A 23,431-nucleotide genomic window follows, 5' to 3' on the forward strand; every position below is an offset into this window, starting at 1 on the left:
ACAGCATACTTGGAAAGGTAGAATTTGCTGCATCCACCTTTCTTTACTTTGTATGTCATGTTATACCTCTTTCAAGTGCAAGCTTAGTATTTATTGTTCTATCACTGTGCCACATGGAGTGAATGGCCTCCCTGTCAACTTCGAAAGATGTGCCTCCAGCTAAATAAAAGTTACTTTTCTCATGAAAATTGTTGACAAAACTGTTGACAGTCTAAGTTGTTAGTATCTCCTCTATATCTCTCTAGTATTTACTCGATTTTAATCACTAATGCAGCTCTAAGCATAATGCCAGATCTTGAATATTTAGTTATTTAATTTTATTTAATGCAATCTTTTTCTTTTTCTTTCTTAGAATCGATTTGATAATCTCTTTCGGAAATATATTACTTATACTAGTGGGGAAGATCTTTTTGGTTTGCCTGTTACTCGGTATCCTCAGCTGCTTGAAATAAAGAAGCAACTGAATCTGTTACAGAAACTCTATAATCTATATAACAATGTCATTGACACAGTCAGTGGCTACTATGATATTCTTTGGTCAGAATTAGACACTGGAAAAATTAACAGTGAACTTCTGGAGTTTCAGAACAGGTGAGAAACTGCTGCTCTGGTAAAGATGCCCAAAATACTTTTGTTACTTCTTAAATATGATTATAATTGGTTAGTACCAATAATCATATCTGAGCATGTATTTGTTCATTGAAACATGAAAAATATGAATTTTAATTGAAAAATATATCCATTACCAACTTCATAAAATAAAACAGCCAGTTAAGGACTATCGTTCCTTAGAAAGCTTCTTGGTTAACTTTTTTTGATGAGATTGGAATATATGTTAAAATTGTTATTTATTTTGTTCATGAAGGGAAATTTCACTTGTTTGTTGTAATATTATTATTAATGAGAGACAGATTCACCCTAGATGTCTAAGGCAAGTTAGTGAATTGCTGGATAGTTTTCCTACAAAATGGGATATATTGCATGCACAGAAGCTGAACTTTTCATCAAACCAGGAATCAAATGATTTAAAGAATTAAACTTGCATGTTCTGAGGAACAGGGTTTTTTCTAGAGTGCAGAGCAGTGCATATCATGAGCCTCACCAAAAGAAGAATTAAAGATGTAAAGCGGTTCAATTGTTTTTGAAGATTGCTTGGACAAAGTGTATTGGAATTATGCAGTTACACTGCTTAGGGGGAGGCTATAGGTGCCTGCCCAGCTATCCAGTCAATGAAATAGACTGGAAACAGGTTGTCTCACATGCAGAATCACATACAGAATCTTCAAAATACAGGTAACCTGAATGTGGAAGGTATGTGGTCTACTGTTAAAACCATATACTGTGGTTAAATGGGTAACAGAAAGAATATTTGAAACTGTTTGAAAAAGCTTGCATTATTTCTGCGTAGATGCCGTAAGCTTCCTCGTGGTGTAAAGGAATGGCAGGCCTTTTTTGACCTAAAGAGGACCATTGAGGACTTCAGTGAATGTTGCCCATTGCTTGAGCGTATGTCAAGTAAAGCAATGATGCCTCGGCACTGGAAGCGGATTACGGATCTCACTGAACACAACTTTGATGTGGAAAGTGAAACATTCAAACTGAGGAATATAATGGAAGCTCCGCTATTAAGATACAAAGAGGAAATAGAGGTATTGTGAAGGAAGAGAAATGGATGCATGAAACAAAACAATCTACTGGTATAGTATAGGAAAACAGTAGTAAGAAGGAAAACAGAATATTTCTAAAGAACAGAGAAACGGACAACCACTTCAGCTTTCTGTATAAAGTAATGACACAAATATATTTTGGTGTCAACTCCTCTTTTGAAATCATGCAACTTGGCCCAGGAGTTAATTTGTGAGGGTGCCTTGCTTTGCAACATTAAAGACATGAAAAGTAATCACTGTATTATTCTTTTATTCCCCCCAAAGCTGGCCATATCATGATGTGGTATACAGATTATTAGCTATGGTGTTTGTATGTCTGTAGATCTTTCCACTTGACAAATAGTTGCTCATCAGCCTTACTAGGGTTAAAGGAAATAAGAGTTAGATTTGTATACTGGAGACTTGAACCATTCATAGCTTGTTTTGACATCCTATTTATTTAAAAGGATATCTGCATAAGTGCTGTGAAGGAGAGAGACATTGAGCAGAAGTTAAAACAAGTGATAGCTGAATGGGACAACAAAACATTTATCTTCGCAAACTTTAAAACCCGTGGGGAACTTCTTTTAAGAGGTGACAGCACATCAGAAACAATTGCTGCCATGGAAGACAGCCTGATGATTCTTGGCTCTCTCATGAGTAACAGGTAACAGGAAAAGGGGGGGGGGGGGGGGGGGGGGGGGAGATAAAAATATCTGCAAGAGGCTTTGTTTTATTGAAAAAATCTTTCACAGAGGAGAAGGAAAATAAACATCTACATAAAAACTAAGAGCTTGCTTGTCCTTGAACTGTTCATGGGCTTGTTCTTATTGTCTGTATCCTTCCAATAAGTTCTTTTGAAAGCATGCGGATGCATTTCAGACTTCCTAAATAATCAACTGGACAGTTTTCATTGATGCAAAAAAGTGGTGATGAGCATAAAGGGGAATGCTGCCTGGTTGTGGCAGGCGTACTACGGGCATTACAGGCACTGCTACTCTGCCCTGTGTGATAGGTCACTGCCTCATGCTGAAGGTGCTGAAAATCCCAGTTAAAATGAGCTTCGGTTTGTCTGGTTTCACATGCCAAAGCCCACAGATAAAATAAGGAACACAGAACCTGATCATCAGGCAGATCTTCAAAAGCAAGAGTTCAGCTGATAAGGACCTCTGGGAGTCTTGCAGCTTTCAAGATGTTGCGTAGTCCCCTTTAGATGTTGCATAGTCCCCTTTTGAAACCACTTTGCCTTAGAGTGAAATTGAAATCTTGCTCCTATTCAGCTTCTGTTGGATCAGAGCTGTGCTAGACACCATATGTATAAAGCAGCAAGTTGGAGCTGATTTGGTTTATAGCTGCTAACTAGCTGAATTGAGTCAAGTGTAGGTTTTTATACTTTCACTTGACAAAGATATGAGCAGCAAAATTATTCCTCATCCTTGTGAGTAATGTGCTGGCTTTCAAGAGACTTGTTTCCTTCTTGAAATAGAGTAAGTGTCTTCTTTTTATTTTAGATACAACACACCCTTCAAGACACAGATTCAGAAATGGGTGCACTATCTTTCCAACACAACAGATATCATTGAGAACTGGATGACTGTGCAGAACTTGTGGATTTATTTAGAAGCTGTTTTTGTTGGTGGTGACATAGCAAAGCAGCTTCCAAAGGTTTTCAGACATGCCTTTTTTCAGTTTGGTTTTCTGCATTTTAAGAATAAAACTTAACTGTGATGTCATAATTGATGTAGTAACATAAACTTTATTTTTTTGGTACTTAACAAAACTAGTCTTGCTAAGAAGTTAGGTAAACAATGCCAACAGAAGTATTGTGTTAGAATAATAAGATTGTGTAAGCTAGTTGATCTTTTTATTTCTAGATGTAAAATTGTTAACAAATATGTGTTTAAGTGTTGTGCCTAGTAGTAGCCTAGCCTAGTTAGGCTAGCTTAGTAGTACCTACCACTAGCCTAGTAGTACCTATGGTTTTGCTAGGAATCCTTATCTTAAACTTTTCTACATAGCTTTTCAAATTAAAAATTAACTTTACTTTTTAGAAAAAAATCTTCTCATTTGAAACATGCAATTCAAGCATAATGAGTTTTTCTGTCTTTTTCTCTAAAAATGATTGAAAGAGAAAGTAGATAGCAGGCTTGACAGTCAAGTATAAAATAAGCTGTATTGTGTAAGCAGAAACATTTGTGTTTTTCTAAGATGAAAAATCTTTAGAAGTTGGACACAGGATTACTAGTGAGATTACTGGGTGCCAATTCTGCAAGCAAGTGCCTTTTCCCTCTTCTCTCTTCCTTCCTCCATCTCTTCCGTTCCACATTCCTTGTCATGTTTCAACAGGAAGCAAAGCGTTTCTCTAACATCGATAAATCCTGGGTGAGGATCATGACCCGAGCTCATGAAACACCTAATGTTGTTCAGTGCTGCATTGGAGATGAAATCATGGGACAGTTACTACCACATTTACTAGAACAGCTTGAAATCTGTCAGAAATCACTAACAGGGTAAGATTACTACAAGATCACAGTCTCACAGATAGATGTTTGTGAATCTTGTAACTAGGGAAAGAGCAATTGCTTGAGTACTGTCCCATGGACTTTGCAAAGATCATGTTCTTATTCTACTATGAATTCAGTTAAACTGAGCAAACAAGTTAGCAGGATGATAAAACACCTCCAAAGAGATTGCTACCAGATCACTGATAAGTATTTGATTTGTGACTAAGCTGTCACTCACTGTCTATCTCTGTTGAAACCAAAGCTTGTTTCAGCCTAGTTTCAATCCAGAAGACAGTCTAGATCAGTGTGTCCTATTCAGACCCTTCACAAATCTGGGAGAAATTCAGCATGAGACACCTAAATAGCAAGTAACAGACTTAATGTAAAAACATTTTATTTTGGTTTAGTTTCTTTTGTTTTTACTGGTGCTTACAATATAGCAAATAATAAAAGCTTTCCATTAAACGGCTTTTGATGTTAAAAGAGTAGCCTTAAAGCAGGTGCTTAACATGAAGGTATGATGGATAAAAATTGTTGTCATTGCCACTGCTAAAAATTGCAATGATATGTTGTGAGAAATGCCACCTTTAAAGAGGAAAGGATGTATAAATTAACCTAATTCACCTACCATCTATTCCCCCCCCCCCCCCCTTTTTTTTTTAAAATGCAGATACCTGGAGAAAAAGCGCCTCCTATTTCCACGATTCTTCTTTGTCTCAGATCCTGCTCTCCTAGAAATTCTTGGCCAGGCATCAGACTCTCACAATATACAGGCACATCTGCTGAATGTCTTTGACAACATTAAAACTGTCAGGTTCCATGAAAGGGTATGTACTGCTCACACCTCAATGTTACATTCTTTCAAATTAACCCTGCATGATACTTGTTAAATAAGAAAGCTACCTGGGTGCATGGGGCATTCAGCTGTTTTACCAAGCTCGTAAATTATTTGATGCTGCGTAGGCTTTCTTCATTTAAGATTTAGTTTCATACCCTCATTTACTTAATAGGAAAACTCTGTATAGAATAGCAAAACAAACAAAAATTTGCACCAGTGCTTAGGTTTCAGAAGAAAAACACCCAGGTACTGAACTGTCTTCTGGTGGCTTAATGTAGGCTAGTGTCCTCTCAGATAAGCTTCTGATTCTTTATGAGCATATTTGTATCTTTAGATTACCTGTCTTTGTACTTTTTCATTCATTTTTTGATTGTAAGAAGAAGTATATCTAGTGTCTCTCTGAGTTATCCTTAATATCCCTTCAAACATAGTGTTTGAAGAACAATTTTCTTATACCCTTTACAAGAACAGATAGCAACAATTTTTTTTCCTGTGTATGTGTACATTTTCTTAGAAATTCACTAACTTCCCATGCATTTGGAACTCCTTTGATTGACCATGTTCCATAACTTCTGTGTTTCCATTATTTTTGATTGTAAGGCTGTAAATTTTGTTAGTATATTAACTCACTAGTAGTGGGGCAAGGTTTCCTTTATTGTGACTGGAAAGTGGATGCTGTCATTGAAACTTAAGTGAAATTCAGGAATTGTCAGTGTATTCGGGTTTGTCTCCTTGTTCAGATGACAGTTTTGTTTAAAGCCTTTCTGCACACCAAAAGTAATGATTTAATTGTTTTTACATTTTGCTTAACAGATTGATATAATTTATTAGTTACCCAAATAAGTTTAATGGAGTGATGGCAAGAAATTCAGACAGTTATGGTAAAGATAATACACCTATAAATCACAAAATGTTCTTGCTTTGCTTTTATTAGATATATGATCGTATATTGTCGATTAGTTCACGAGAGGGTGAGACAGTAGAGCTAACTAGACCTGTAATGGCTGAAGGTAACGTGGAAGTTTGGCTCAATTCTCTGTTGAAGGAATCCCAGCTGTCACTGCATCATGTTATTCGCCAGGCAGCTGCGCACATCCAGGAAACTAGTTTCCAGCTGACTGAATTTCTTTCTACTTACCCAGCCCAGGTAATATAATTGTTAAATCAATGAACTGTTCACAGATATGTAGTACATTGATGTTTTTTCCTTGTCTTTGCAATCAGAATTGCAGCCAGTGTTATAAATGCAAAACTGACTTTTAGTTACACTTTACATATCTGAAGCCAAAAGAAGATGACTTACCTTTAAGCTCTTGTTAAAAAATAATGCTGAATGCAATAAATTAATGCAATGGAGTTAACACTATTTCTTTACAAGCTTAATACTTGACTACTGAAGAAAAAGTAGTAAAACTGTATGTTTGTTTATATATTCAGGAAAACATTATCTATTGCTAAAGATTGGGAGCTGAGGGTAGTGCTGAGGGAAAATTATTTTCGTAGTAGAAGCTACTTGTGATCAGGAATGTTGCTGGAGAGGGGATAAAGAGTTTGTGAAGTATTGAAAAAATATTTTAAATTGAAGCATTAATTATTCACTGATTAGTTATTAATTATATATATATAAAGTATATTAATTATATACAGTATTTATATATATGCTGTAAATTATATTGAACAGTTGTATCAGTGGTGCACCATAGGCAGTATGTACAAGACTGAAGTGTGGACTTAACTATGTGTTTATGAATGGAGTTGGGACACATAAAACAAATGCATGGGTTGAATGACCTCTATATGGATGCATGAAAAAATAATTTTTATACAAGTAGTAGCAGAACCATTTCTTTAGTTTATCTGTGTCTGTGAATGTACATTTTAGGTGAAAGAGAAAAGATTATGAAGCATATACCTTTGTGTTTCCTAAGGTTGGGTTGTTGGGGATCCAAATGATTTGGACAAGAGACTCAGAAGAAGCTTTGACTAATGCCAGGTATGATAAAAAAATTATGCGAAAGACGAACCAGTTTTTCCTGGATCTTCTAAACATGCTGATAGATACAACAACAAAAGACCTTAGCCCAGTCGAGCGAGTTAAATATGAGACATTAATCACTATTCATGTGCATCAGAGGGACATTTTTGATGGTCTGGTAAGTATTGAAAAATTTATAATGAGTTATGAGGTGGTTTCCATGTAAAACAATGTGAAAGGACAAGAAGGAAATATTACTATACCTATGAACTCCTGCCTCTTGAGCTAAACATTTAATTTCAGGACTGTAATGATTATGTGACCTGGAGTATTATAAAAATGCTGATGTTGCTTCAATCCATGTCTTATTTTCCCATGTCTTAGTTTCCCTTTAAGTAATTCAGTGTTTTTTCCCCCCCCCACAAGCAATAGTAGAATTTTATAATGCTTTGTGTTGGCCCACTTAAGTTAGATGCCTCTATTGCATGATCAGTTAGGGACTTTTTCCTCATACATTGTGTTGCAAGTAATTGTCCTTTCTCTGGACTACGCTGTGAGTCTCAAGGAGTAAATAGAATGAATGTAGAGTTATAGTACAGGAAAAAGTTTGAAGTTGGTTGAAGCTGCTATCCCCTCTATTCTAGTTTCAATAGCATACCTAATTAGTACTTAGGGATTTATTTATTCACTTCACACCTTTTCATGCTGCCACAGGATACTAAAAATAGGAAAATTAAAGCATTTACTGCTTAAACAATCACACTTAAAAGCTATCATACCCTTTTACCTATAGGAAGCTCTGGACCTGACTGAAATTAAGCTGTCTGAGAAAAGAATTACTGAGTTTTAACCCATTGCTGATTGGCAGGCACCTATCTTTTCATTGTGGAACCGGTTGTTATAATCATCTTATGTAAAGTATAATTTTTAGATACAACCTGCAGGCCATCTTTTTTAATCCTGTTTTGATATTCAGTTGGTCAACTTTGAATTACTCCCAGCTCTGCTGAATTTCTTAACTAATATCTGCACCATGACACTGTCTTGAAATACCTTTTTTCCAGTTTGCATGTGGTTTCATACAATTCTCAGGACTTTTTTTTAAAATAAAGTATCACATTACATGCTTCCTACTCATATGTAAGAATAAAATGGTAGAGAGGGGTAAAAGAAATGGCAGTTTTAATGTTAACTGAATGTAATGACTTTTGTTTGAGGCTTATGGACTGTTGATTTGTATTTAGAGTTTTGACACACTTGTCTAAAGCCTGAAGTTCCTTTGCCTTAGTATGGGTTTCAGGGACAGCAATAACACATTAGCAATTTTTATGGTAAAAACCAAGATAGGGTCTCCACTATTCTGCTGTTCTTTATGTCTTTCATTGTGATTGCAATGCTGCCTTTGCATTACTACTTAGATGAGATAATATAAATGCGAAAATAAATGTTAACCATGAATACCACAGCCTTTTTTCCCCTCTTTTCTTAGTGTTGCATGCATATCAAGAGCCCTACAGACTTCGAGTGGCTGAAACAGTGTAGATTTTATTTTAATGAAGACTATGATAAAATGATGATTAAGATCACTGATGTGGGTTTCACATACCAGAATGAATTCTTGGGCTGTACTGACAGGCTTGTCATAACGCCTCTTACAGACAGGTAATCCTTTATTCTTTGATGCCAAACCTAGGCTTTTACAAGGGCAATTTAGTCATTCCTATTGGATGCAAAATAGATCTCTGCAGAATTTATCCTTCATGGTCTTCTCAAAGTCAATAATTTTACATGGAATACATGAATATTTTTGTTTGTGTCTTACAATATGAATAACTTCCAGCTTATTTTCTTCCACATGCTTGTGTGATCCCCATATATATGATGTGTGGGGCGCTCAGTCTCCTGTATGTGAGGCTAGTATACCTGAGGATTTGGTGCATCCAACAGATACAATATGCAGAGAGAGATAGAGGACAAAAATAAGTGTTTACAGGCAAGCTAATGAAAACAGCTAAGGAAGAACAGACAGCAAAAACAGTTTTATTCAGCTGCAATAGATTGGAGATCTTTGACCTAGAAGGATGTTGAAAGAATTGCTGTCCTATTAACAGAGAGGTCTACCTACCTAACTGGAATAATACAAAGAATGCTTTATAAGCTATCATTGGCAAAATAAGGACATTGGGTGGTTTTTTTTGTGTGTGGTTTTTTTTGCTTGTTTGAACTATTCCATACCGCAAATTCTAGAGCTTCTCTTTAGATATAGTTGTTAGGTGGTGTTTTACTGCATTACGCATAGAAGTTTCAGTTATGAAAATGGGATGCCCTGTATGATCAAATTTTAAAGGTGGATGAGAAAGGAAAGATTAACTGTCTTTCATGATTGTACTCCACAGTGTAATGTAGTTCAGAACTACTTCAGTTAAAGTAATTCAGGAACTAAGCTAACCAAACTAGATTAGCCAGTGTCTCTCTATCTGCTTTCTTCCCTTCTTGTGATCTTTCTGGTTGTTGATTATTGAGGATTATCTGTTCTTCCACTTTATGTATGAGGAGACGAACCTTAATATTACCTGCATCAGACGCTGAGTGAAAGGTTTTCCTTCTTATTGATTTAAATTGTAATTAGATGCATATAATTTCAGCTGTTTCCTTGTCTCCTTAAATCAGACCTTCCTCATGTAACACACTTGAGTAAGTTCCTCTGGAACGACACAGAAAACTGTGTGCTGCAGCCCATTAAGTGATGATAGCCTGTTGCCTTTTAGATGTTACATCACTTTGGCTCAAGCTTTAGGCATGAACATGGGTGGAGCACCTGTGGGACCTGCAGGAACTGGAAAAACTGAAACCATCAAAGACATGGGACGGTGCCTTGGAAAATATGTAGTGGTCTTCAACTGTTCAGACCAGATGGATTTCCGAGGACTTGGGAGGATCTTCAAAGGTAAGATGTGGACCAAAAGTAAGATATTGGCCACAAGGGTCAACTGTATCCTGGGGTGCATTAAGCGTGGTATAACTAACCGGACAAAAGAAGTGACTGTCCTGCTATACTCAGCATTGGAGTGGCCTCACCTCAAGTACAGTGTGCAGTTTTGGGGTCAACGATATAAGAAGCGTATAAAAATATTAGAATGTGTCTAAAGGAGAGTAACAAAGATGGTGAAAGAACTAGAGGGCATGACTTATGAGGAACGGCTGAGTATACTAGGTTTGTTCAGCTTAGAGACAAGGAGACTGAGGGGTGTTCTCATTACTGTCTACAACTTCCTCATGAGGGGAAGCGGAGAGAGGTGCCGATCTCTTCTCTCTGGTGTCTGGTGGTAGGATATGAGGGAATGGCTTAAAGCAGCATCAGGTGAAGTTCAGATTGGATATTAGGAAAATGTTCTTCACTGAGAGTGTGTTCAAGCACTGGAACAAGCTCCCCAAGGAAGTAGGTAGTCAGGGCCCTGCGCCTGTTGGTGTTCAAGTAGTGTTTGGACAACACTCTTAAATATATGGTTTAACTTTTAGGTAGCCCTGTATGGAGTCACCAGTTGGACTTGATGATCCTCATGAGTCCTTTACAACTCAGGATATCTGTGATTATATGATTCTATGAACTATGTGAAAGTTACAAATGCTAAGAGAACATCTTTATAAAACAAGGTCAACACATAATCAGCAGGTGGTTTTCAGCCTTTTGATAAGTGCAAGTAATTAGTATCTTGTTATGAATGTAAAATACACTTGCAACACTGTCTCCAAGAAATAGAAATGTCTGCAAACATAAGACAGTTTATGAAAGGATACATAAAGACACTTAAAATAATCAAGGAGGACTCCAGTACAAAAAGAAAAAGCTGTGAAATTTCTTGCTGAACTGGTGGAATGTGTTGGATTCTGATTTCAGTATTTTGTCTCCTTCACGTGTCGAAGTTCTTATCAGTTGAAGGAAGTGCATGAATAGCACTACATATGTTAAAAACAATTGGCACAACTCACTGAAGTTAGATGCAGACACTTTTTTTTTTTTGGCACCTGAAATTGATACCTATCAGTCATGGCAGACATTGAATTGGAGATCAAGTGGAGGTCCTTGACTGTTGTATTGTTGCAAGTGACTGTGTTGATGATGTTTTGTTTTGTTTTGTTTTTCCCAAAATATCTGAGGAAGAATGCCATTCTGGCACAGACTGACCCCTAACTTCTTTCCAGATGAAAGCAACTTTATTGTTCATTTTAATCTGTGCAACAAGCTATTGACAACCCATCATATTTTCATAGACTTATTGCAGGGATTTTTTTTGGGGGGGCTAGGGAGGAACAGGAAAACATTCAAGATGCTGAGAGAAGGAGCAGAAATCAAAGGATGTAGTATCCTAGACAAGCTTGAGGACTTTTGTAACTTTGTGCATTCTTGCTTGAAAAAGAATTAAACTCTTCTCCTTGTCCCTTTCCCAACCCTCCAAAATAAACATAGTTTTTTTCCTGAGGTAGATACCTGATTTTTGGCTTATGAATTGCACCAAAAATGGGTTAACAATGTAATGGTCAGATGCTTAGTTGCTTTTCTCTTTGAAGGTCTTGCTCAGTCTGGCTCCTGGGGTTGCTTTGATGAATTCAATCGTATTGATTTACCAGTACTATCAGTAGCTGCACAGCAAATTGCAATTGTGTTGACATGTAAGAAGGAGCGTAAAAAAAGCTTTGTTTTTACTGATGGAGATAATGTGGAAATGAACCCAGAATTTGGCATCTTTCTTACAATGGTAGGTATTCAGTAGGTTTCTAATATGCCAGTGATGATTGTACAATAATCGCTTCTAACCTGGTATGTTAAATGTACTTGCTAACTCTTATGTCACTCAGCTCTTAGAACTCACTGACAGTTTGAGAACATTGAGCATTACTACACAGACAGTTTACAGGGTCTTGTTTCAATGACATCAAGCACATGCAATTAACAAATGCAGCCAGCATTGTAAATACAAGTTATCATCTCAATGTCATATTACTTCTGCATGCTACATTCTGGTTCCCAAAGTATGCTTTTTGCTACAAGTACAGAAAAATGGCCATAGAGATATCGGTAGAAGTAGCCAGTAAAAACAGGACCTATAAGACAAATACAGATTTAACGTGTTTCGGTGGATGTTGTGGTTTGGCCCCAGTCGACAATTAAGTACCACACAGCTGCTTGCTCACCCTCCCTCCCTCCCCCAGTGGGATAGGGGAGAGAATCGGAAGAGCAAAAGTAAGAAAACTCATGGGTTGAGATAAGAACAGTTTAATAATTGGAACAACAACAACAACATTGTAATGAGAGGGAAAACAACAAGAGAGCAAGACAGGAACAAAACCCAGGAAAATAACCACAGTGATACAACCGCTCACCACCTGATGACCGACGCCCAGCCAGTCCCCAAGCAGCAACCGCTACCCCCTGGCCAACTCCCCCCAGTTTATATATTGAGCATGATGTCCTATGGTATGGAATAGCCCTTTGGTCAGTTTGGATCAACTCTCTTGGCTGTGCCCCCTCCCAGCTTCTTGTGCACCTGGCAGAGCATGGGAAGCTGAAAAGTCCTTGACTAGTGTAAACACCACTTAGCAACAACTAGAACATCAGTGTGTTATCAATATTATTCTCATACTAAAATCCAAAACACAGCAGTATACCAGCTACTAGGAAGAAAATTAACTCTATCCCAGCCAAAACCAGGACAGTGGAACATTTTTCATACCTCATGGATGTAAGAGAGGCTAAAATGCTATAGAGATATGGTGGTAAATCTGCATGGCAATTCATTTTTACATGTGATTTAAAGCTAAAAAGCTATTTTCGTCTAACCAGATTACACATTCCTTTGCTGATTCTTCTGTTTGTGCAAGGTGCAGTCAACTTCAAAACCTGTTCTTCTCTCCAGAATCCAGGATATGCTGGACGGCAGGAACTTCCTGAAAACTTGAAGATCAACTTCCGTTCGGTGGCTATGATGGTTCCTGATCGTCAAATCATAATTCGTGTCAAATTGGCTAGTTGTGGTTTCATTGCTAATGTTGTATTGGCAAGGAAATTCTTTACCCTGTACAAGCTATGTGAAGAACAACTGTCAAAGCAGGTGATTATTTTCATATAAGGAAAAATTATCTTAGGGAAAAACCATATATGATGTCACAAATTATTAGTATCTATGTGAAGAAAATGGAAAACTTCATGTTCACTAAGTAAGCTAAATGATACTTGCAGTTTAGTAGTGCAGCCCTCAGCTGTGCTGGAGGATTAACTCCTGCTACAGGTTATCTGTACAAGAATGGGACTGTCATTCAGAACACTGTTTATTATTAAGATTTAACTTTAGTGAATGATGATGAAGGCAAATAAAGGGCTTATATATTAGTTGGTCTTATAGAGTGGATTGAGAGGCATTTGGTTTGTGCTGCCTGTGCTTGTTTAGATGTTTCTCAAAGTCAGTTTCCAAGGTCCACAGAGAATTCAAAATAATACTGCTAGTTTACTTATTAATAGTCCTTGGGAACCTTATCTTGGTTCAGAGACTTGTGATTACATTTCTTTTTTCTGTCACACCTTACAGTTTAGTAGATGGTAGCAGAGGCGGGGAATGAAGTTGCCTATAGTCATACAGCCAAAGACTAGTTGTTGGATGTTAGGAGGCATTTGTGCCACATATAGCACTTCTCATACATATCCATATCTTAAGTGATAAATAAGAATTGTTTCATCCCCGTTAACTTGGGGAAAATTTTCCCAAACCTTGCGTATCTTCTAGGTGCATTATGATTTTGGCTTGCGGAATATATTGTCAGTGCTACGTACTTTAGGAGCAGCAAAGAGAGCAAACCCTACAGATACTGAATCTACCATTGTCATGCGTGTGCTGAGAGACATGAACCTGTCTAAACTGGTAAGTTCTGAGGGCCTGGTAAATTAATTAAACTGCACTTTGGATCTGCATGGGTTTTTTTTTTTTTTTAATACAATTTAAATCTGTTAAGGTGAACACTAGAAAATTGTGTGTGGCCTTTACACTGAAACTAGCTTGGAAATGTTCTATTCTCTGGATGGTCTTGGGTACTAGTTTTGGCTGGGATAGAGGTAATTTTCTTCATAGTGCCTTGTATGGGGCAGGGGAGGGAGTAAGCAAGGGGCTGTGTGGTGCTTGGCTGCCTACCCAGGTTAAACCACAACACCTTGAACTGTTCAGAATTTTTTTTACATATTTCCCCTGCTACCTGTAGAAATAAGTGACCAAACAGAAGCCTATGTAGTAACCTCTTTAGAACCTTTGAAGTATTTAGTCTCTCTTTTGAAATAATGTTACTCGTAGTAATGAGTACCATGTCATCTGTCTTAAATAGCTAACAAAACCTCTTCTGTTGCTGTGATACTTAATCTCCTTTATTATCTTTTTTTACACCTTAGACAAATAATTTACTATTTGTAGAAATGTTATTGCTAAAATCTACTTTAATAAATTCAGTCTGTATGTTAGTGGTTTATTTTCAGTAACTTGATTATTGGAAGCATCACGTGATCTCCTTCTGCTGTGTCCTGCTAGAGTGCTTAGCACCTAGAGGGTTACCACAGATGGGTTGTGATGTTTTCAAATATTTCTTTAGCTCTACAAGAGTTAGGGATTGTTTTTTATGGTGCTAGAATAAATAAAATAGGTTTTAATCTGTGGGTTATTTCCCTGCCAATTTTCACTAGATTGATGAAGATGAACCCTTATTCCTGAGTCTAATTGAAGATCTGTTTCCAGATATCCAGCTTGATAAAGTAGGCTATCCTGAACTGGAAGCTGCCATTGACAAACAGGTAATGTTTCTCTTGATCTGTGCTGCTGTGGCGTAATTATCATGATGTGACATCTAAGAAAATTACTGGTGTTGAATCTACCCAGCTGGTAATAATATGTTTTACTATTTAGAGGAAGAGTAAGCTTTTCCATAGATCTTTACCATTGGCATATTATTATTAAGCTTATTTTTAAGGATGTCACTGAATTGTGATTGTGGTGTCCTGTGGTTTTCTTGTGAGGCATTTGTGGTGACCAGTTTGAAAAATGTATGTATATACGCTTCCCTTCTGTGATCCAAGATTTAATATTTGTATGAAGGCTGACAATCGGAACATAAGCTTGAGAAAAGATTTACCTAAAATGACATTTCTACAATTTCATCTCCCATTAGATCTTTTGTAACATTTCAATAGGACCAACTTAAGAACGTCAGTGGGATACAGAAGGTTAATGAAATATGTACACTTAAATGATCACATCTATTAAACTTTTCCCCAGAATTTCAATAATTCCTCAGATAATTATCTAATAGTTAAACAGAGAAATAAAAAACTCAAAAAACCCATCAAAAACCTCCAATATGAAAAAATTGAAATTCAGAAGTGCATTTCTGAAGAATTTGAATATATGACTTTTCATTTTCTTATATCTAATATGATTAGATACAAGTAAAGAGGTCGGCTTCTGGCTTTCCTAACAAGGAAGTGTTGACTCATTAGCTAATGTTTATAAAACTGTTTTGCTTTCTGTAGTTTATACAGTTGGCTTTAAAAAAGGACTCACAAATTAAGCTTTTTTTTTTTAGGAGAAACTATGGAACTTGAATCTCATGCTTTAAATTGTCATTTCCTAATAAATTAAAAAGAGGTCTTAATAATGTGGTCTTCATAGCTCTACTGTTGGTGATCTGTGAAGCCAGACACAGAAAGTGTCAACCCTTTTAACAAACCGTTGTCACTTGCTTGTAAGTAGAGTGTAATGTCAGCCCATACTGAAGCAGTGTTGGAAACTTGAAGAGCCTTAGGCACTGTGATTATCTTATGTAAAACAAAATTTGTTAAAAGTTCAGATCTGGGGATCTCATGGTACCTTTTTAGTGCTATGGCAGTGCTTGGAAATATTGTTAGCGTATTTTGGCATATTTTTCTCATATTGCTAAAACTTAAAATGTGGAGAAACCAGAAATGGTAGGCCATCTTGTTTGTCTTGGAAGTGAATCAAGGTTTTATTGAATGGAGTTCTTTGCTGTGTTTTCAGAGCTATAATGACTCAGTAAAATGAAAACAGCTAGGTTAGGACAGAATCAAGTTCAAGAGGACTATTTTTATTAGGGAAGGGAGGCAGGAATTGTTGGGAAAATATCATAATGAAGAAATAGTTGTTACTTGAATTAAAGTGTTTTTATATGTTGTGGTGGGTTGACCCCAGCTGGCAGCTAAGCCAAAACCCAGCCACTTGCTCACTTTCCCCCAGTGGGTTGGAGGTGAGATTAGGAAAGGGAAAAGAGGAAAAAAAGGTCATGGGTCTAGGTCGAGACAGTTCAATAAATGAAGGAAAAAAAGAAAAAGAAACAAGTAATGCAAAAGCAATTGCTCACAACTAGCAGACTGATGCCCACCCAGTCTCTGAGCAATGGCTACTTTGGAGAAACTTCCCCACAGTTTTATTGCTGAGCATGACGTTATATGGTATGGAATATCCCTTTGGTCAGTCAGTCAGCTGTCTCAGCTGTGTTCCCTCCTAGCCTCTTGCCCACACACAGCCTACTCGCTGATGGGGCAGTGTGAGAAACAGTTCAGCAATAGCCAAAATACTGGTGTGTTATCAACAATGATCACAAATCTAAAACATGGCACCATATGGGTTACTATGAAGAAAATTAACTCCATCCCAACCAGACCCGGTACATATGTACAACTGTTAACAGAGGATCTTTTGAGAAGATGTCAAGTCTGCTTGTGAACATACTTCTTTTTCAATAAGGCAAATGTCTAGTCTACAAGTTTATTACAGAATCCATGAGTGTTAGAAATTGTTAAGAAAAGATAAGTCTCCACTGGTGGCATTGAATTAAGGTGAAGGAATAGCTAACATGACCATCTTGTTTTATGTGAAGGAAGAAATCAGTTCAGATATGTTCTGTTGGTGCATCATTAGATTTTGGATGTATTACTGTATCTATGCGGACTCTGGAAACAAGTCAGAAGGCTATATTCTGTACTGGAAAGAAAGGCAGCTTGACTGGTTTGGTGTCAACTGAGAGACCTGTTAAGATGTGAATGACAACAGAATTTTATTGTGCATCTATGAAAATGGTACATCTGATGTCTTTGTTGTGCTTTGCAAACTCCATTGCTTCAACAGTGGTCGTCTTCATGGCAATGAGGAGTTGGTGACAGCATATGCTTCATGGTTGCTGCTGATGAATTAATCTTGTGCTGCCTTCTGTTCTTGGCTTCCTTGCAGAGTGAGATAAATAAGTTGAACTGACATGAGCTTTGATATGCGAGTAATATAGCAAGTGGTAGTGCCAGTTCCATGGTTCTAACTGACTATGTGACAGTAATTGTAAAAGCTGAGTTTTATCTTATCAGTAAAAAGTTAGTCCTCTTTTTACTGATAATATTTTTTGAGATTTTTTGTGGAATGTAATTTAAAAACAGAAATTATAGTTGAATTAAAATATAATTGTTATTTTGAGAGCTTCACTTTTATAACATGATCTTGAGTTTTTAGAAATTTTTTTGACTGTCAAAAACATATCGTGTGCTATGAATCGTTAAGAAATAGTTGTAGCTTTTCTCTACTGGCTAAAAACTTTCTTGTTCACTTCCAGCTGAGTCACTTTCACAAGCAACAGCAATACGATTATAATGAGATAACTTCTTTAAGCTTGGAACTAGTAAAAAGTAGTAAAAAATCATATGATATTTGATAGTAAAACATCATGTCTTTTTTTAGAAGGGTGTTATTAAGAAGTTACTCTAAGGTCTGTCTGTACACTGAGAAATATTTAACAAAACATTTTACAGAAAAACTTGGTTATTGTAAGCATTTAGAAACACAAGTTATCATTACCATAAAAAGGCAACTGAAAACTCTGTGTGGCTATAAAAGGCATTGCTAGCAAGAGTGTTTCTAAAATTCTTGGCTTTTCCTTAAAATGATGTTTTAACCCTAAGAAGAGCTAAAAAAAAAGGATGGTTTATATTCTTTTATTTTTCTAAGTACGTATTTGAATACCAAATATTCCTTCATTTTCCAGTTTTTTTGTGTGTGAAAAACCTTTACAAAGAGTGTAGTCTTCTGCTGAAGATAGATTTTTTTTTATTTTTTTTTTTTTAAAAGCATAAAAATATCTTGTGCACTAAAATAGTAGTAATTTGGTTTTCTGTCACTATCTCTAGGTGGAGGAAGCTGGACTTGTTTGTCATCCTCCTTGGAAACTGAAAGTTATCCAACTTTTTGAAACCCAGAGAGTAAGGCATGGATTGATGACACTAGGACCTAGTGGTGCAGGAAAAACTGTTTGCATCCACACTTTGATGAAAGCCATGACAGGTATGTGAGTATTTATATTGTAAACTGTTGTTAAACTGTTATATTGTAAACTTTGAACCACATTGTTTCTTCATAGAAAGCTTCAATTACTTCACTGTGAGAATAAATTACTGGAAGAATCAGTTTGTATGTTATGATACTAATTATTGTGGTAGTATCTTTTAAAAGCTTAAAAATGTCTGACATTCAAAATCATATAATATAATACATATCCTATTTTCCATATTATGATACTTATTTCAGAAGTTCTTATTCTAGAAACATTGAGAAAGAACAGTACTGTCTGGGTAGACAGCTTGGACAAGTGATTAAAGCATCTCCCAGGTTTGGCTGAGGTAATGCTGAAACCTTCCCCTAATCATAAGTATTTAGTCCTTTTTGAACACAATTCACAAGACAGGGTTTTTATCTGCAGTATAAAATAACTACTTCTATAATTGGTTGCTGCTAGGAGATAGTGGCTGGTTTAGGCAGTGACAAAGTCTTCAAGGGTATTAATTTTGTGTCCTGGCTGGATGCTTGGTGAGTGTGTGTTTTTGTTCTCTGTATTTCTAAACAAAAATATTAGTGGAAGAACTTCTGTTTGATCTTATTAAACTAAAAGCTCATAGCTGGTGGAGAAAAAACATCTCTCTTGAGGTAAGCCTGTGTTACCCCATTTCACAGGCTTCAGTAGGCTGCTTATACAGTTTTCTAGAAATGGATAGTTTCTGTAAAAAATGGTTCAGCCAGTCTCTCATCCATGTAGTACTTTAGTGTGATTAAGAAACACTGTAAGCTCTACATTGTAGTGTAAATGACTGTTCCATTTAGGAAAAAAAGCAGAAAGAACAGATAGTTGCATTATACTATTTTCCTATATTTCTGTAGCACTGAGGTGTGAACTACTACCAAGATAAAGCTGCTGCAATACATTTTCAAGCTGATCTTCTGGCATAACCTCATGAAATGTAAAACTACGTGATTTGCCAGGCTCCTATCTTACATGTTAGTGAACTCTATTTATAATTAAGATTTTAAGATAAGCCATTTTTTTAGCTCTTTCTTTCAACATTGTGTTACTGGATCCTCATTAACTTTTAATATTGGCTTTTCTAAAGATATCTGGCATAGGAGTTTTTAAGCTGTTGTTAATGAGGAGAATATAAAGATTATGTGATCTTTATATGGTATGGCTAGGTAGAATTTAGCTGCCTAAGAGACTTCACAGCAATATGCCAATATCATATACTTTGCCTATTCCAAGGTGTATGTAAGTGCACAATGGGGGAAAACTTTTAAAACAATCAATCATGTGGAGCCATCTGTATGGTATTTAGTCGTTGGGCTTTAAAGAAGTGCATCCAAACCAAAGGCTTTGAAACTCTATTGTTTGATAAGCCTTCAAAATATTAAACTAAACCTTGAATAAATTTCATCTTGCTGGTCTTCTGTTCCCAATGAATCTATGAAACATAAATTGTACTTTCAAGTTTCAGAACTTTGTCTACTTTAAATTTTGATGGTTGCAATTAACAAATATTGATATATAGCAAGAGATAAGTTTTCCAAGTAAATACACAACTTCTTATAATGGTGAACGCATATTAAACCATACATTTGGGTGTAATGATTTTGAGTTTGGCAAAGTTCTCTGACTATTGAAAAGAAATACCAAAACTAACTGATGATCTGCCTTCATAGATTGTGGACAGCCACATCGTGAATTGAGAATGAATCCTAAAGCTATAACTGCTCCGCAAATGTTTGGTCGTCTCGATGTGGCAACAAATGATTGGACAGATGGAATATTTTCAACGCTCTGGAGAAAAACTTTAAGAGCCAAGAAAGGTATAATGAAAAACAATTTCCTCCAAAACAAAACAAGCTGCAGGGCATCTCTCTAAAGCACATTAGCAGACTTTTTTTTTTTTTTTTAAGTTACATGAAAGCACTGGAATATTGCTGCAAGAACTTCTGTCTATTGTATAGTCTCTGTTCTAAATGCTTTGTATTCAAACTGTGTAGTGTAGCAAATCGTGTTTCACTGAATTTGCCGATCTCTCTCTTTCAAATGATAGGCCCTTGTATGGAAGAAAAGTAGAAGATAAGAGTCAGTTCCCCCAACACGGGTATATGATAAAAAATTTTGGTGCTGTCAGGATTTCTATCTAGTCTCCAGCCACCATATTAAAAGGGTGTGAATCTCCTTTGTGTCATACCTGCTAGCCCTGCACATACCATAGTCCACCTGAAATGGGACTAGATAATTCTATTTAGGCAACCAATTTCTGCCTAAAATAATGCTGGCTTATATTCTTAGATTGCTGTATTAATTAAAGGAGAGGCCTTGATGGTTTGATGCTAGATGGATTCTTCCTTGTTTTGTCTGAATATTAGTATGTGACCTTATCATTAGGCCTTAAGGACTAAAGGAAACAAAAAAGGAGAAAATCCTAACATTTGTTGCACTGTCAATTTTCATGCAAAAATTCTTAGTCTTTAGGGATGCAAATAGAAAATAGTTTTGGATTTAATTTTGTTAAATTTGTTTTAAATCTAGAAATGTAGCACCCTTGAGAATATAGCATAGCATTAACTGTTGATTTTTCTATTTTTTCCCTCAACATGAAATATAAATTAGCACACTCACATGACTGTCTCGTCCCACTCAGTGGGTTGTGAGAGGGGTGAATCTTTTCGATTCCCCGACGGTTTGTGTACTGACAAAAGCTGATCTCTGCTCGACAGAGCCGCGTGGTCGGTAGAGTCACGACAATGACTCAGAGGAACAGGCTGGCCAGCAACTTTATTAACTGGTGAATTCCACAAACGGACAAACTTAACAAACTGGCGAGCTTAACGAACGAACAGAGGCAATTTGGCAGTGGAGCTTTTTTTCTGGGCAACCCGTCACAATTTATCCCAAACTTGCATGTATTGGAAGAGTAGAGGGAGAGAGAAGCGAGAAAAGGAAAGGAGAAGAGAGGAGGAAAGAGAAAGAAAAAGTATCCCCACCCTTGGATCCCGTGATGACAATGACAGACGTGGCAATCCTCCAGTGGTGGGCGCGTGCTTCCCTGGAGGGCGTGTCTTTTATAAGCTAATCCCCGCCTCCAGGTACGCCCCTTCAGGACTGACATGGTTCTTGTTCTAGAAAGATCTCCATCTTCTGCGCAGGCACTGGGGGAGGGGGGTGGTCACGAGGTGTCTCTCAGGCGGTTGCAAGCCCCTTCCTCAGATCAACTCTGTGTGATCTCTGGCCATAGATGGTAAGGTCTGGCGGAACCCGGAACTGTGCATCCTCCGATGTGCTCTCCATGGCCCACGTCCCGCTCTTGCTTTCCCCCACCCGTGCTCGCAGACCTGCTGTCGCCATGCAAATAGTGCCTCAAGTTGCCACAATGTTTGAGACATTAACTCTTTCAGTCTCTCACAATGACTTCCTGAGATTCACTGTTTGCAACACTTCTATAATGTCTCTTTATGAAGTGAGCTTCAGACCATCTCATGCCTGAGATGCGTGCACTGTAGCTATGAAAATCCTCTAAATATAAAACTATTTGCCTCAGAGGTGACAAAGTTTCTCATCCAGAACCTTCTTGGTTCAGACCTAGCAATGCACCAAGCCACCTAGGCCTAGATAGTAAGGACTCGCTCTGAAGGCAGATGAGGGTGGGACTATCTCTGACTGAAGGGCCATCTAACAATGCACAGAAGGGCTGGCTACTCCCTAAAGGACGGGGAGCCAGAAGCCAAGGGGGGATCCCTTTCCAGCCAGGGCCTCTTGCTCAGTACCCACGTGAGGTGAGCAGGACAGACCCAGACCCTCCTAGGAAACAGAGGCAGGCTTTAAGATACATTTCTGTTACTAAGTGGAAAGAGCTGGAAAAAATTCAAAAGGAGCTGGATCAAGTTTACAAGCAGGAGAACAAACAAGAAGAATCTTCCCTAATGGACCTCTTTTACTTATGAAAGTGAGCATGCTATTTGAGAGAGTGATTTTTCAAGTGTTCTGTTCATTTAATCTCACTACATTTACAAAAACTCTTTGGAAATAAATGAATGGTGGCTTTAAATAGATTTATAGATTCTATCTTCTTTATGTTGTTTTATGTAAGTTGAAATAAACCTAATTTATTACTGCATTGAAGACTGGATCCATAAAACTGTTTCAGGCTATTACAAACATGACTTATGCTGATGACACTTTATATACTGAGCAATGGATAATTATTATCAATAGGTGATGAAATGAAGTACTTAATTGAAATTGAGTGATGGAATTGGTAATTGTATTAAAAGCTGAGACTCTAGCTGTGTGTGTGAATTCAGAATTAGTTCAAAATTTGTTTGCAGAGAGAAGAAACTGGTCCTTGAAAGAAACTAGAACTTCCTCCATGGGCATTTTTATCTTTTTTTTTGGATTATAGGTGACCACATATGGATAGTTCTTGATGGTCCGGTTGATGCTATTTGGATTGAGAACCTTAATTCTGTCCTGGATGATAACAGAACTCTAACACTAGCAAATGGAGATCGGATACCTATGGCACCGAATTGCAAAATAGTCTTTGAACCTCATAATATTGATAACGCGTCTCCAGCAACAGTTTCAAGGAATGGGATGGTATTCATGAGCTCATCAGTTCTCAGCTGGAGCCCTATCCTTGAGGTACAATAGCTAAGTGTTTGTTTATGTATTGAAAGTTCTACTGGTTACTTATTCAACACTACACTGTTGTTACTTTAGGACCTAATTTTATGTTTTTTTGCTATGAAATAGTTTTTACACTGTATAAACTTACTGTATATACTTACAGTAAATATTTAATATAGCAATGTTTCTGGTAGTTTATACAAGAGTGAATAATGTAGTTTTTTCAGGAACATAGTCAACATATTACACTTTTAAAATCATGGATATTTCACTTTGGGACAAATTTGCAATTCAAGGTATTTGATACAATTGAAGAACAACTCAAAATACCAGCTACCTGGCAGCCCCTAGTACAGCTTCAGACCAAGGAAGAAGAAAGAGTAAACAGGCTGATTCAGGAATCTAGAAATCCTCAAGAAAATATAAGTTCTATTGATATTTATTAAAATTAACTGCA

At 37.0% G+C, this 23,431-nt stretch overlaps 1 protein-coding gene across 1 annotated transcript in view; it reads left to right on the forward strand.

Moving 5' to 3' along the window:
* Positions 1-23,431, forward strand: part of DNAH5 (dynein axonemal heavy chain 5) — a 133,033-nt gene that overhangs the window by 49,008 nt on the left and 60,594 nt on the right. The window contains 17 exon segments of the mRNA XM_075495645.1: positions 353-591; positions 1,409-1,649; positions 2,114-2,313; positions 3,158-3,311; positions 3,993-4,156; positions 4,821-4,977; positions 5,923-6,135; positions 6,917-7,141; positions 8,453-8,625; positions 9,732-9,910; positions 11,533-11,720; positions 12,879-13,073; positions 13,743-13,877; positions 14,684-14,791; positions 18,182-18,335; positions 20,019-20,165; positions 22,748-22,989. Of these exon segments, the coding sequence (XP_075351760.1) occupies positions 353-591; positions 1,409-1,649; positions 2,114-2,313; positions 3,158-3,311; positions 3,993-4,156; positions 4,821-4,977; positions 5,923-6,135; positions 6,917-7,141; positions 8,453-8,625; positions 9,732-9,910; positions 11,533-11,720; positions 12,879-13,073; positions 13,743-13,877; positions 14,684-14,791; positions 18,182-18,335; positions 20,019-20,165; positions 22,748-22,989 (3,114 nt within the window).

The sequence above is a fragment of the Mycteria americana genome, chromosome 2 (assembly GCF_035582795.1).
Source record: "Mycteria americana isolate JAX WOST 10 ecotype Jacksonville Zoo and Gardens chromosome 2, USCA_MyAme_1.0, whole genome shotgun sequence".
Classification (NCBI taxonomy): Eukaryota; Metazoa; Chordata; class Aves; order Ciconiiformes; family Ciconiidae; genus Mycteria; species Mycteria americana.